The 15,007-nt window shown below is 36.9% G+C and overlaps 1 protein-coding gene across 1 annotated transcript; it reads left to right on the plus strand.

The window, feature by feature from the left end:
* Positions 1 to 2,360: 2,360 nt before the first annotated feature.
* Tkv (serine/threonine receptor kinase thickveins) lies at positions 2,361 to 13,718 on the plus strand. Its single transcript, XM_070310983.1, has 4 exons — positions 2,361 to 2,542; positions 10,662 to 11,670; positions 11,765 to 12,080; positions 12,163 to 13,718. The coding sequence occupies exons 1-4, from the start codon at positions 2,452 to 2,454 to the stop codon at positions 12,292 to 12,294; spliced, it is 1,548 nt and encodes a 515-aa protein (XP_070167084.1). The 5' UTR covers positions 2,361 to 2,451; the 3' UTR covers positions 12,295 to 13,718.
* The last annotated feature ends 1,289 nt before the right edge of the window (positions 13,719 to 15,007 follow it).

A 15,007-nucleotide genomic window follows, 5' to 3' on the forward strand; every position in this document is an offset into this window, starting at 1 on the left:
TACTTTTATCGTTACTTTTTCGTTCCTTGTTATCTTATATCTATTCAATAGATAGATGTGTTTTTTGAAAAATATTTTGTAGTCTTCTATCATAGGCTGCATTCCGATAGTCACTGCCAGTACCGAAAATCTATAGTAATGTAAATTATAGATTTTACAATACTGAGAGTGAATATTGGAATACACCCTTAATAATATTATCAATATTTAAAAACAATGTTTGATAAAAATTTTCGACAAAATTGAAATTTGTAAATTACAATTTAAATTCCTATAAAAAAAGTGTATTAAAAGGTAAAGATATTAACATAAAAAAATTAGAATCATTAAATAAGTTTAATATAAAAAAAAAACGCTTGCTATATAGAGACTAATTTAGAGTTTTTAATTGTAACATAGATTATTACATTTAATATTGATTATTAAATAATGTTATAATCTAATAGCTTATTTTAGCATTACAAAAGACAAAAACATAACGAGAAAGTAACGAATCGTTAACTTTTCAAGTAACGGTAACGGTAACGCGTTACTTTTTAAAATCAGTAACGATAACGGTAACGCGTTACTTTTATAGAGTAACGTTCCCAACCCTGATGTTTTGTTGGAGATGATTTTTTTTAATCTTTTGACACTCTTTTCATCTCTTTTATTTCTCGCATATCTTATTCAGAATCAATTTACTCGCTTATTATTACTATTAAATATCGCGGCCCTAATTCTTACATTAAAGTATTATATTTATTACCTGTTACACATCGACACTACAAAATGTTATAATCTTAACAAGCGCAAACTTTCTAGCGCGAATTCGGTCCGCGCGTTGACGCATCCAATTGAATTGGCTATGAGAGACCCATCAGAGAGTCGTAATGCAAATACCGCTAACAATAAAACTTAAAGAAAGAGAGAGAGAGAGAAATCTCGCTCGCGCGTATCCCGCGGATCGGAAAAAGATTCCAGATTCTAGCCGGCTTCTAGATACCGCGGTGACGCGCCGCGCATAGACATTCGCGCCTTTCCAAGGAGTCGAGTGCCGCTCCAAGTCGATCCTCCCCGTCTCGCTCGTTCCGGAGAATATCACGATCCCCGTACGTAGGCGAGAGAGAGAGAGAGAGAGAGAGAGAAAGGGCGAAGAGAGTGAGTGAGAGAAAAGGAGAGATCTCGGTGGCGCCCGTAGGGCGCCGTCGCGCGCTTCCCCGCTAACAGAACGACGCCAGGTCCGTATACACGACGGGCTGCATACACATAAACTCCCTAAACAATAACAGAGATTTACATGGAAATCACGTTTTAAAGCCAGACCCCGATCTCTTAGAAAGATAAGCTTTTAGACAAATGATCTTCGGGTTTTTTGGAAAAATGAGTTTTGAAGATATGAGGAAAAATGTCCCAAACAGCACGTGTCCCTCAATGATGATTAATAAAAGACAACTTAAAGACGTTTTATTGTTTTTTTTTTTTTTTAGACATCTTCAAGACGTCTATATATCGTATTATTTACGTTTGTTAATATAAAATGTGACTCGATACAAAAAAAAAATTTCTATAAAAGCGATTTTTAATTATATCTTTTTATCACTTTTTAATTTTATTCACCGCGTTATAAAATTTCGCTCCTTTATATAACGCTAGATCTTATCTTGGGATAATTATACAGAACGCTATTGCCCGAGGATAACTCGGTTCGATGATCCGAGAGGAAAATGTGCGCGCGCTGCCATTCATTAACATCATTCGTTATGATAAAGTTCAAAGATTCATTCAACTTTATATATATATATATATATATATATATATATATATATCGTTAAAGAAAATTAATTCGCATCAACGATCATTTGACAATTAGATTTTATCGTAACAAACATATTATCCGTCATTGTATCTCTCAATTCTCCTTATCGTATTGTCACGAGATCTCTCAGATAAAAACTCTACTTTTGCCTCGTTTCTTAGTACGGACCTGAGAGTCCGCGTCGCCATCTCTCGCTCGCTTCCGCGTAGCTCTCGGATCGACTATCCTCTTCGCCGAGCCGAAGACGCACGAGACCACGTCCCACCACGTCGTAACCATAGACATAGTATATCTAGATCGAGCGTTGAGGAGTGGGAGTCGTGGTGCGCGTAGAAAAGGACATACTCACTTTCGTGCGTTCTCTCTCGCTCGCACGTAGCATGACGAAAGAGAGCGCTACGCTCTGCGTGCGAGCGAGAGAGAACGCGAGGGGCACGAAACGGAGTATGTTTTACCCCCACCCCATCCAACTCGTTAAATAAAGGCAAACGCTCGGTCTAGATATATACTATGTCTATGGTCGCAGCGATCCATCCCCACCAACCGATTGAGGACGGAGACGGCCGAGGCCGGGGGCCGGGGTAGCCCGCGCCTTGCGACTCGACGCGGAGCGCTTTACGTCACAGTGAAGTATGTGCTGCCGAGTGTAGAAAATGGCTGGGCACTCCGCTTCCAGGGATCGGCAAGGATGTAAATATGTCTTATGGCTCGGCTTGGGAGTGTTCGCCGCGAGATGCCTCAGCGGTGAGTAGTATCTTGTGCCGTTTGCGCGTGACGTTGTCGCGATGTAACGCGTACGCAACGTATGCGCACATTATTTTGTGCGCGCACGCGCGCGCGCTTATATACGTGTGTATGATGATGCTCCCGCGACGGCAAGATGCGGGGAACGCGTCCCGTCGCCTGCCGGGGCCGTCGGCATCGATCGGACGCGGACTACTTGCGAGAAACGCGATCATGCCCGCGGTCGTTTGCCTTCCGCATCGCAGATGTGTTACCGCGCCGGCGTCTGTGGATCTCCTCCGTCCCCGTTTCTCTTCCCTCGTTTTGCCCGAACGAGGGATGATGTGAAAGATTATGTTACTCGGCGCTCTCTCGATCGTATCTCGAGCTTCTCGCTTACGATTATTCAAGGAAGCGCGCTCTTGTTCGAGGAGCGTTCGTCAGCGCGACGACAACGGACGACGATTCCTCCGGGTAAGGTGTGACTCTTCTCGTTCTCGGTCCGATGTCTCGTTTTTCTCGATTTCCTTTCACGGAGAGACGCTTCCTCTCTACAGCCTCCACTCTTCCGAGTTTTTCCCTCGCAATCGATAAGTTCTCACTGAAGAAATTCCTTAGATGGCACGCGGTCGTTCTTTTTTACGCCTGTGTAGGGACGAGAACGCGGGAGAGACGAAGAGAAACAGAGAGACAGACAGAGATGAAATTAACTGCTCCGGAGTTAGACTGAAATACCAGCAGTAACTGAGAATCGATGCCATTCTCGCGCCACCGCCACGACCTTTTTCCATTTTTCTCTTCTTTTCTTTCCCTTTTCTTTACAAACGAGATTTCTCTCTCTCTCTCTCTTTCTCTCTTGCATGCTTCGGTCATGCTTCAACCTCGAGCGTTTACGGACAAGATACTGGACCAAGCGATCGATTTGATATCAGCCAAGTGACACCAGACTTTAACCCTTTGAAATTGCAGTAATTACGATGTATAATCGTTATATTTTCAATATCTTCCTTTTTTCAATTCGCACAGTCCGATTGCACTCGACCAACGTTTGCTAAAACTAAATAATGACAATGATAAGAAAGTTGAATCATTGACTTTAGTGATGATTTTAAAACAATATATATATATATATATATATATACAGGATGTCCCAGATCATTTGGGACAATACTCGTGCAGATAGAGTAGACGAAACTGAGTCGAAAAGTCATCTTCCATTTTTTTTTATAACGCTTAATAAAGGAGTTATTATTGAATAAAGTCTGGTTAATCAGCGCCAATCTTTAGCCAGGCGCACGTCGGTGAGCTGTGAAGTTGCGCTGCCGCATACTATCAGGCGCGCGGCTCACCGACGTGCGCCCGGCTAAAGATCGGCGCTGATTGGCCAGACTTTACTCGATAATAACTCCTTTATTAAGCGTTATAAAAAAAAAATGATACAAGACTTTTCGACTCAGTTTCGTCCGCTCTATCTGCACACAAGTGTTGTCCCAAATGATCTGGAACACCCTGTATACGATGATAAAAAATTTATATAAATTTATATGAAAACTATTAAATATTTTTGTAAGAGATAATGATTTCGAAAATGTGTAATGCGTCCTTTCTAAAGTAATTGATTCGCTTAGCGCGCCTGCTCGATTCGTATGTCGCGTTGACGTCAAAAACCGTATCTTCATATTTAGTAATCGAAACTTCTGATTAGACGGTCGCTTTTATACGCTAAATATGTACGAAACGAAATACAGAAATCTGTCTGTTCGTAGGAAATAGAGATTGTTTACCTTGCTCCGGTAGGGCGCATAAGACTCGAAATACATCAAAGAGTTATAAACGTCGACGTCGTTTTAGCGTGTCTCCCCTCTTGCCGGACGTAATTTCGTACTCCCGTTGAAAACGTGGAGAGGAACCTGATCCTTTTTCCCCTCATCTCACTTGTGCACACACTCTCTCTCTCTCTCATTCTTCCCTTTTCTTTTCTTCTTCTTTCTTTGTCGCATATGACGTGCTTTTTTTTCACGAGACTCGCAAGGACATCGTGCCTATACATTGTTTAAAATGAATAAAATTAATTAAAAGACGGCCTTAATGTAATATGTATGCGTTCCGTATCCAGGAACATAAAAATAAGCTATTCTATGACGTATTTTATGAAAATGCATTAAACTTAATGAATAATGTTGTTTCCGGCACTATTATCGGTTGTTATCGAGACTTAATGTCTCGTGATTTAAGACAATTCTGTCGAAATAAAAAACAAGTGCACACGTTATCTGAATAACAAAGTAGATCTCGGTGCAAAGGATGATCGATAATTACGATAAATTAAATATGAAATGAAAAAAAAAATCGATATGGGTCCAGATTGTAGACACGCGAAAACGATCGCTATTTTTATCCGTGACAACGAAAAGGCGACAAACACTAACATGTAAGCCCATAAACGTTAATTAAAACTAACTGAGATTTAACGAATTCCCACTAGTTCCTTCTTAGAAAGAAGCAAGTGATCGTTCAAACTTGAATCTACTTTAATTGGTAATTTAATGTAGGAGAAGAATCGTTGTGCATGGTGCTGAATATTGTGCTTAAAATTATAATCCACTTCTAGGGTTGCCGGATGCCCTCCAATCGGGAGGACAGTCCTCCCGATTTAGTAAAATTTTTTCTCTCCTCCGGAAGACGCTATTTGTCCTCCAATTTCAGCAAATGTTTTTCCCAATTTTTTTTTTCGTCAAGCGATGCTATTTGAGAAAATACTAGAGACCTCCTCCTCCCTGCTTCCTTCCTAGACGATAGATATAATACGGTATATACAGGGTGTCCCTAATATAAATGGCAAGACTTTAGGAGCGTGTAGGGGACCGAAAAGCTAAGACAGAAAGTCCTTTAGAGGTTTGCTCGTTTTTGCTCCATTTTGGAGAAAATCACAAAAAAAGAAACAAAACAAGTTTTCGTTTTTTTACTTATTTATTTACATTTTACATATCTTATCATCTATTTAATGCAGATATTGTTCAAAATGTTGCCCTCTTGCATGAATGCAAGCATTACATCTAGTACTGACTTCATTAATTGCAGCTAGACATTGTTCTAATTATATTTGGTGCACTGCATCTATGATTCGGTCTCTTAATTGCTCTCTTGAATTGATTGGCACCGTAAAGGATAACATCAAGTGTTTATATATGTAAGGAACCTTGAAGCAGAATGTTTATTCGGTGCCAATCGACTCAAGAGAGCTATCGACAATGAGAGATTGAATTTTTGCGATTTTCTCTAAAATGGAGCAGAAACGAGCAAGCCTCTAAAGGACTTCTCGTCTTAGTTTTTCGATCCCCTACACGCTCTTGAAATTTTGCCATTTAAATTGGGGACACCCTGTATAACAGATATAATTTAAAATATATTAATTATATACATGTATATAATAAATATATAATTAGGACTGCAATATTTATTCATTTTCATCTATCTGTCCATTCCATGCCCCGTTCGCCTCCCCCCTCTCCCCCCCTCTTCTTTTTTTGTAAAATTGCTTCGTGACCTCCGTTCGGGATTTTCAAATCTGGCAACTTTACCCTCTTCAGTTTTTCATTCCATTTTGTCGCATCGCGACATTGGACATTGGAATTCGCGCTATTTCCTCACGATCGGCGGGGATTTCCCGCTCGAAATCACGGCGAGTGATTACGGAATATAGGATTACGCACGCGGCCGATTGTTCTTCCGCGAAAATGACGATCCCGTATCACGGTTACGCGAGTCCATTTGTGCCAGTTTGCGCTGCCTTTTCCGACGATATTATTTGCAGCCCGCGGGTATTATGTTTCCTATGCACATTCGCGTGCAACGCGAATGCCATTCTAGCGCGATAGAAGCGTCTGGTCTCCGAAACGTTGCTTCTCAGCATTGATTAAAACTCGATGACATTATTCGATTTTGCGATCCTGAAATAAGAATTAAGGGCATGATAAAGTGTATGCAAGAATAAGTATGATAAAATTTTTAAAAAAATTATGTACGACAGAAAAGATCTTTTCTTCAACTATTTTTATAACGGTACAAATTATATTATCGATGAGAATTTAACATTGTTTAACACAAACGAAAATGCATGATCCCTAAAATCATGCATCTTCTATTGACTGGTAAATATTAATAGTGCGATAAAGCGAGAGAGAAAGATAATATAGAGAGCGATAGTTTTCACACCCGATCCGCGTATCAGCATCCTGTTGTATAAATCGAAAATTAGCTTTCAATTTTCAATATTTACACAAGTGTATTTTTCTATTAATTTGAACGACGCGTTTTATTAAGGCAACCTTATGTATTATCTTATCGATAAATTACCTTATAATGCGCCTATCTTTACCAAAACTCTATTATAATCGCGATATTGTTGATTTAAAAAAAAAAAAAAAAAAAAAAAGAATCGGGATCTTGGAATAGCTGTAGAATGAAATCGGCGGCGAACTTCGGGATTCGGCGACTCATAAATGTACGGAATGGGCTATCGCTGATACTGCTCTTTGCCACGCTGATAAGGTCCGCGACTAGCTGGCACATTGCGCGCGCGCGTGTGTGTGTGTGTGTGCCTCGCGCGATTCATTGAAACCTTCGTGCGATTACGGGCACCGATTGCGTCGCGAAAGCCACACGAAAGCAGATATGCGCGTTACGCCTCTCGTCCGAGTCGCCCGTTCGTATATACGCACATTCTCGCGTGTCCATGACAGTTTTCTAAACAGTTCATTACGGCTTTCCTCGCCATTGACGGACGTACTGATAAGCGGACTCTAAGCGCTCGTTCGGAGATCCGTTGAAGAGCGCCTTCTCTCTCCTCATAGTCCGGAGGAATTTTATATAAATATATGAAAGAGAAGATAACGATTTTAAAATATAAAAGTTACATTAGATATCATTTATATATTATACGTGTAGAGTAATTTTTAAATAATATTTTTATATAAATATAAATTAAAATACAATAATTGATGTAAATAAATATAATGGCATATACAGGGTGTCCCATTTTAAAGGACCCACTCAAATATCTCAGAAACACTGCGTTAAATCGAAAAATGTTTCAAACAAAAGTTGTGTGGCTTCAAGATGGGGCCATAAGATGGTGACAATGATTTGACCTTGGAAAATCAATTGAAGATCATGCGAAGTCAACTTTAAAATCTTAAATGGAAACCCCCATTTTTATTTAGTATTCTTGTAGCTGACGTCGAGAGCTTTCCAAAACACTATAATAAAGTATTTTTTCATTACTTTTTGAGTTATTTTATATTTTAATCTGACATATTTTGATATAAAAAATAAAATATTTTGTAAAATATTCAGTTTTCGATAATTTTATCGTAATACTTCTATGTACAGAATAATAAGACAAATTAATTAGTGCCAAAAAAAACAAATAATTGTTTTATAAAATACATTGTAAATAATTTCCTAAAAACAATTTTTTTTTTTATACTAATTGATTTGTCTCATTATTCTGTACATAGAAGTATTACGGTAAGATTATCAAAAACTAAATATTTTACGAGATATTTAATTTTTCATATCAAAATATGTCAGATTAAAATATAAAATAACTCAAAAAGTACTTAATAAAAAAATACTTTATTATAGTGTTTCGGAAAGCTACAAGAATACTAAATGAAAAATGGGGGTTTCCATTTAAAATTTTAAAGTTGACTTTCACATGACCTTCAAATGATTTTCCAAGGTCAAATCATTGTCACCATCTTATGGCCCCATCTTGAAGCCACACAACTTTTGTTTGAAACATTTTTCGATTTAACGCAGTGTTTCTGAGATATTTGAGTGGGTCCTTTAAAATGGGACACCCTGTATATTGCGATATCTTTAGAAATATATCACAATTTTCCCATAATTATCGTTTAGGGTTCCTGGGCTTTTAAATCCGCCACTGTGCCTCCCTCGGAATCTGGATAAGATCGATATCACAAGTACCGTTTAGATGATTCCTTTTCTAGATTTGTGTCCGCGTTCCCGGATATTGCAATCATTAATCGCGAATCACGAACGATGATAATAACGATCGTGCGCGTTGACAGAATGTTATTGATGTGGAAAAATACACTTCTATCAAGCTATTTGCGTCTCATTCCTATGTAAGGATAAATGACTCGCGGATGTCGTGACACTTGAGAGTTCGTTGCTTTACTTTGTTTACGTCCGTTTGTCATTTTGTTTGTTTCTCTTGAAAAGCATAGTTACGATTTGCTCCTACAACTTGATCGTGCTCCGTCAAATAGTAATGAGATTATCACGAAATTCAAGTCTCAAGTATAACGTAGATTTCTTCGAAGAATGTAAACATTAGAAAAGAAGGTTTAATAAATTATAATTATCTCGTGGTATTTTCCTTCCCCCCCCCCCCCCCCATCTAAATCTGCTTGAATTTTAATGACATTTATTGATCAATTCATAATTAAATTTTTTATATCAGAAATTTAGTTATAATTAGTTATTATTACTAGTGCTAAAAAAAACGAATAATTGTTTAAAAAATTGTAAATAACATTGTAAATAATTTTTTTTAAAACAATTATTTTTTTATACTAATTGATTTGTCTCGTTATTCTGTACATAAAAGTATTACGGTAAGATTATCGAAAACTGAATATTTTACGAAATATTTTATTTTTTATATCAAAATATGTCAGATTAAAATATAAAGTAACTCAAAAAGTACTTAATGAAAAAATACTTTATTATAGTGTTTTGGAAAACTCGCGAGATAAGCTACAAGAATATGTAATGAAAAGTAGGGGGTTCCATTTAAAAAATTCAAAGTAATTTTTACATGACCTTGACGGTGCTATTTAAGGTCATACTAATATTATTATATAATGCGCCACTTAGAGCTCTACAACTTTGGTTGGAAACATTTTTCTCAGAAAAGTTTCGTTTTCGAGATATTTGACCGTTTCCAGACTTTTGTAACACCCTGTATAATCAATATTTATAACATGTTTTCGAATTAACATTAAATTAAAAACTAAATTTTATGCCTTTTATAGAAGAAGGGAAACGGAGGAAAAGCAGATACTTTGGACGGATGCAGAAGAATCGATCCGTCATTCAGATATTCGTAGGATATAAATAGAGCGGTCATCGTAAAATAAACGGTGCGGGAGTAAATTCGCGAGGCGGAAGATAAGAGCGCAGCCTCCGTGGTTCGCGTGTGTATCTTCAACATGTATTTCAACCGCTTTCTTCCTCTTTCCCCTTTTGTGTCCCGCTGCGGCCGTTACACCGTCGCGAGAGCAGTCGTCGTCGTCGTTGTCTGCTCGCGGACTCGTTAGAAACATGTTAGAAACATGTTTGCATCAAATTCACCGCCGTTATCGGCCACCGTAGCGCGAAGGCGGATGTCTTCTCCTCTACAATTTCACGATCTGTAAAATTTAATTTGGGATAGAATCACATATTTTAATTTTGGATATTTTGTATCAATGTAGATCATAATTGAAATTTTCGGTAAATGGAAAATTTATTTTTTGAACGGCGAAATACGAGATATTTGCGTGATGCTGATCGTGCTTTTTCTGCTCGAGATTTATGAGTCAAGATATATCAAATCTTCGATGGATCATATCACTGTGTATGCGCATACAGAGGAAACGCTTACGAAATATCTTCCCCCGATTTTCGACGCACCTATCTACTTATCTCTCCTTTCATCGTAACGATATTTATATATGTTCTTCCGTGGGAGGCGACGACGGTCGTTCGCCTACATGACACATCTCACGACTTGTCAAACAACCTCTCGAATCCGTTCAAATCCGCGCGCCTAGTATCTCTCTAGCCATCTCTCCTCCATCTCATATCAATTATTAAGTTATTTATTGCATCTCACGCAAGGCGTTGTTTATCTAATTTTCTATGCCGAATCTTCTATATTCTCTTTCTCGTGACTTGCTTCTAAATAAATTTTAATGTCAGAAGAATCACATGCGCGATTCAAAAATAACATTTAAATGATCAGATGTGATTAATTTTAGAGTGTTGCGCATTTATTTATCTATGTATACTATTTTGATTCATTCGGATCGACAACTAATAATATCACGTTGTGTTCTCCTTTTTGCAGTGCTGGGTATTATTTGTTACTGCGATGGACACTGTCCGGACGGCAGGCAAAACGGGACCTGTGAATTACGAGCCGGAGGACAATGTTTCAGTGCCGTGGAGGAAGTGTGGGAGTCAGAATTGGGAGAATACGTGCCCGAGTGGTCGTTCGGTTGCTTGCCACCTGCGGAGGGCGGTTTTATGCAATGCAAAGGGAATCAAGTTCCTCACTTACAAGAGAAGAGTATAACGTGCTGCAACAACACGGATCTATGTAACAAAGATCAGTTTCCCGAAATAGCCTACAAGCCGCGTCCTACCGCGGGTACCAATTCGATAGATATTACAACGGGAGCGCCGATTATCATTCTAGCAGTGGTCCTGTCGGCAATGCTGATGATCGCCATAATAGCGATAGGAATCATGTATCACAGGTGTTGGAAGAAGGAGTTAGATCCGTGCCTAGTACCGTCGCAAGGAACCCTCAAGGATTTTATAGATCAAAGCAGCGGATCGGGATCGGGACTGCCACTCTTGGTACAACAGACTATCGCGAAACAATTAGCCATGTCGCAGTGCGTAGGAAAAGGTCGTTACGGCGAGGTATGGCTCGCCAGATGGCGAGGCGGCGAAAAAGTAGCGGTGAAAGTTTTCTTCACTTTAGAGGAAGCATCTTGGTTCAGAGAAACGGAAATTTATCAAACCGTGCTGTTGAGACACGATAACATCTTGGGTTTTATCGCCGCCGATATCAAGGGAACTGGTTCTTGGACTCAAATGTTGTTGATTACGGATTATCACGAAAGAGGTTCGTTACACGATTATTTACAAGTAACCGTGCTGGATCATCATGCTCTATTAGCGATTTGTTCATCAATCGCCTCTGGTATCGCGCATTTGCATACCGAGATCTTTGGTACACAAGGAAAGCCCGCGATAGCTCACAGAGACATTAAAAGCAGAAACATTTTAGTTAAAAGGAATGGAGAATGTGCCATAGCTGACTTTGGATTGGCCGTTCGCTACATTAGGTATACGAACACTTTATGCTAAAGCATTCTTTTTATCTTTAATATGATTTTAAACGAGAAAAATTGCTACAGTGAGATATTTATTTTTGTATAGCGAGAGCGGAGCGATTGACATTGCGCCAAATACTCGAGTGGGTACGCGACGTTACATGGCACCGGAAGTGTTGGACGAAACTCTGAATACATCTTCCTTCGATGCATTCAAAATGGCAGATATGTATTCTATCGGTCTCGTATTTTGGGAAGCATGCAGAAGGTGTGTCACGGGCGGTAAAAATTCAACCGTCGAGCCTTACGCCTTGCCTTATCACGATGTCGTACCAAGCGATCCAGATTTTGAGGATATGCGCTTGGTAGTTTGCGTGAAACGATTACGTCCAATTATCCCGACAAAATGGGATAACGATCCGGTAAGACAGACACATTTTTCCGTGACTTCAATTTATTCCCGTCGATTTTATGAATCGAATAATATTGTTATCTTCTTTACAGATTCTATATGCAATGAGCAAAATAATGTCGGAATGCTGGCACGCGAATCCACCAGTTCGCTTAACTGCTCTTCGCGTTAAAAAGACACTAGTGTCGAAAGTACACCATAATCACACTATCAAATACGTATAGCATTTGACGCGATTAGAAAAAACTGACTTATCTAGTTAAATAACTTTCTACCCCTGTAAATATAATATACTTTGTAATATATCCTTTAGTGTACATAGAACTGTTGATAGACTGCAGCCTTGAGACTGATGATTAAAGTTTATAAATATGCGAAAGAAAGAAAGAGAATATGAATGAACGTGTACATAAAGAAGCGAATGACTAATTGTAAAAAATGAATGATATTTTTATGTATATAATTTGTATATAGATATACCCATATAGAGAGTCTGTCTCCAAATTCACGTATTACGTTTTATCAGAGAAGAAACATCATCTTCGTTATGTGAAAATATTTTTAAAGAAATCAAAGATTGAAAAGCAAATGCGGGGAACTTGGAAGCTCTCTTGTGTATGTATAATTTCCTTTCATATTTATAGAAAACGCGAGAGTACGATTTGGACACGCTTTTCCATGTTAAAATTTGTTAAATATGTTATTGATGTACTACTTATTGGCTACTATTTACTAAATAGTATTTAAAATGTGTGTATCTACTATTTATTAAATAGTACTTAGAAAGCATATTGTATAAAAAAGGAATATATTATACTGTTTTTGGACTGGCAAAGCCACACAAAACGAATTCAGCGTGTAAATGTTTTACATACATCTCATATGAAAGATATAAATTCATCTTTATGTAAAATGTTTCATTATTGCATCAAATTATTTTGTTTGAACGTAAGAAATATGTATAACGTGCCTAATGGGAACTTTTAAAAGTTTCTACTCTTGCGATTTATATTATATGCTCTGTTTTCTCTTCTTTTAAGTACCTCATATAGAATATATTTATTATTGAAGATTATCTTTGATAAAAACGTGCACATAATAAATTTGCATAAAATAAAAAAAAGTTCCCATACGACGATTAAAGATTAATTGACGATTGTTAGAGTATCAAATGCGCAAGTTTGTATTATTATCTGTACAATATGTAATTTATATTTCTAACTTGTTTCTAACAAAAAAAATGGAAAACACACATATTGATCCATTTTTTAAAACCAATTTTGGTTGATTATCGATCACTCCGAATTTTCGTTACGCTGCTGATGTACTCTTCGAATTTATATGTTTTTGTATAGAGAAAGTAATTGGAGAAAGGGAGATTGTGAAAACAGATAACAATTGTATAGTGCAATAACAAAATGTATAATGTAGGAAATGTTATTTTAGATTAGAAGATGTATCTTTTTTTGCACATATACCTCTGAATTTATAACACATTTGCGGGTAAAAATTGAGAAAGCCAAGCAGAATGTTTTCAATCTTAATTTAAAAAATTATAAAAATAAATTTTCTTCTTCAAATTTCGTTAAATTCGAGATACTTTTTACAACTTCTGCATGTGTAATATGCGATAAATATATTAAATGTTTTTCCTTTAGATTTAGATGCATTAATTTGTATAATTTAAAAAAAAGAATATATAAACAATAGTTATAGTTGACTGAAAATAATCAAATTTATTTTTTCGACAATCATTTAATGGCGTCATTTTTTTCCAGATATCTTTTCTTTATTTGTTGAAAGATATGTGACGCTTATATATTTTTCATATAATTCAACTGCCATATTTAAAATTGAAAGTATAATAATATTTTAGATACGTTATATATATATGAGATATAAATAAGGAAGATTTTTTTTTTCTATTTACTAGTCATTTCTAGTTGTATGTCAAATTCGTGACTTTGATGATAAGTTTATGATGAGTTTATTTTACTTGCATTTTATACAATTAAATTATTTGCTTTCTTTCTAATATTTGAATACATCACACAATATGTGATGTGTAATACATCCATATACTATACTTATACAAGATTCACACTATATCGAATATTCAAGATCCGATATCCAATAAAAGTTTATTTTTTAGAGATATGTCGTCACAATTATGGAGGATTCGTAATATAAATCTTCCATTAGATGATGTTATAATTATCATACTAGTAAAAAGAGAGTTTCTTGTAATAAAAACCAAGCACACGAAGCTCGTCATACAAATTAAATAATGTCTTTATTAATCGATTGAGAAGCCTCTTCTGATTACATCTATCCAGTGTTGTTCTCGGGGACGCTTTTTCGCGCATGCGCATTAAATGTGGCCTTTAGGTATGTGTCACGTTTATAAGAAAAAGGGTGCTATATGGAACCTCTACTGAGATAATGTTAAAAATAAAGGAATTAAATGATCTGCAATATAAAAAGCAATATTATGTTCCGAAAAAAAGTGCTGCTAATTTTATTTCCGCGCGTTTAACTTTATCACTATGCAGACCATTGTTATTATTATGATCGGGGCTTTGAAGATTTCCTTGTTCTATATGTTTGGCCCTTTGCGAATGCCGTATTAAATCTGTTTTGCTATATCTGATGGTAGTATCGCATAAATTGCAAAAAGCTTTATTTTCAATTGGATGGGGTGCCAACCATCCTTTAAAATTATCTTCATCTAGCCACGCATTAACAAAACGTCTTTCTTCTTTCTTAATGGTTTCTTTCTTGTTTTTATCCTCCATACTAATAAAGAAAATAATATCTATTTATTATTCCTTACCTACTCTATACTTAGCCTCCTCTGGAACCCGCCAAAACTTTTGCGCCTAATCGCCCTTGTGTGCACACTACATACTAACTATATACGCCGTTGCTGGATTTCTC

Source organism: Polyergus mexicanus, unplaced genomic scaffold, assembly GCF_030449975.1.
Source record: "Polyergus mexicanus isolate NDT 795.1 unplaced genomic scaffold, iyPolMexi1.0 SCAF_18, whole genome shotgun sequence".
Taxonomy (NCBI): domain Eukaryota; kingdom Metazoa; phylum Arthropoda; class Insecta; order Hymenoptera; family Formicidae; genus Polyergus; species Polyergus mexicanus.

Coding starts and splice junctions, on each gene's coding strand:
- Tkv (XM_070310983.1), top strand. CDS start 2,452: ATGGCTGGGCACTCCGCTTCCAGGGATCGGCAAGGATGTAAATATGTC. Junction 11,671..11,764: donor TTGGCCGTTCGCTACATTAG/GTATACGAACAC, acceptor ATTTTTGTATAG/CGAGAGCGGAGCGATTGACA. Junction 12,081..12,162: donor CAAAATGGGATAACGATCCG/GTAAGACAGACA, acceptor TCTTCTTTACAG/ATTCTATATGCAATGAGCAA.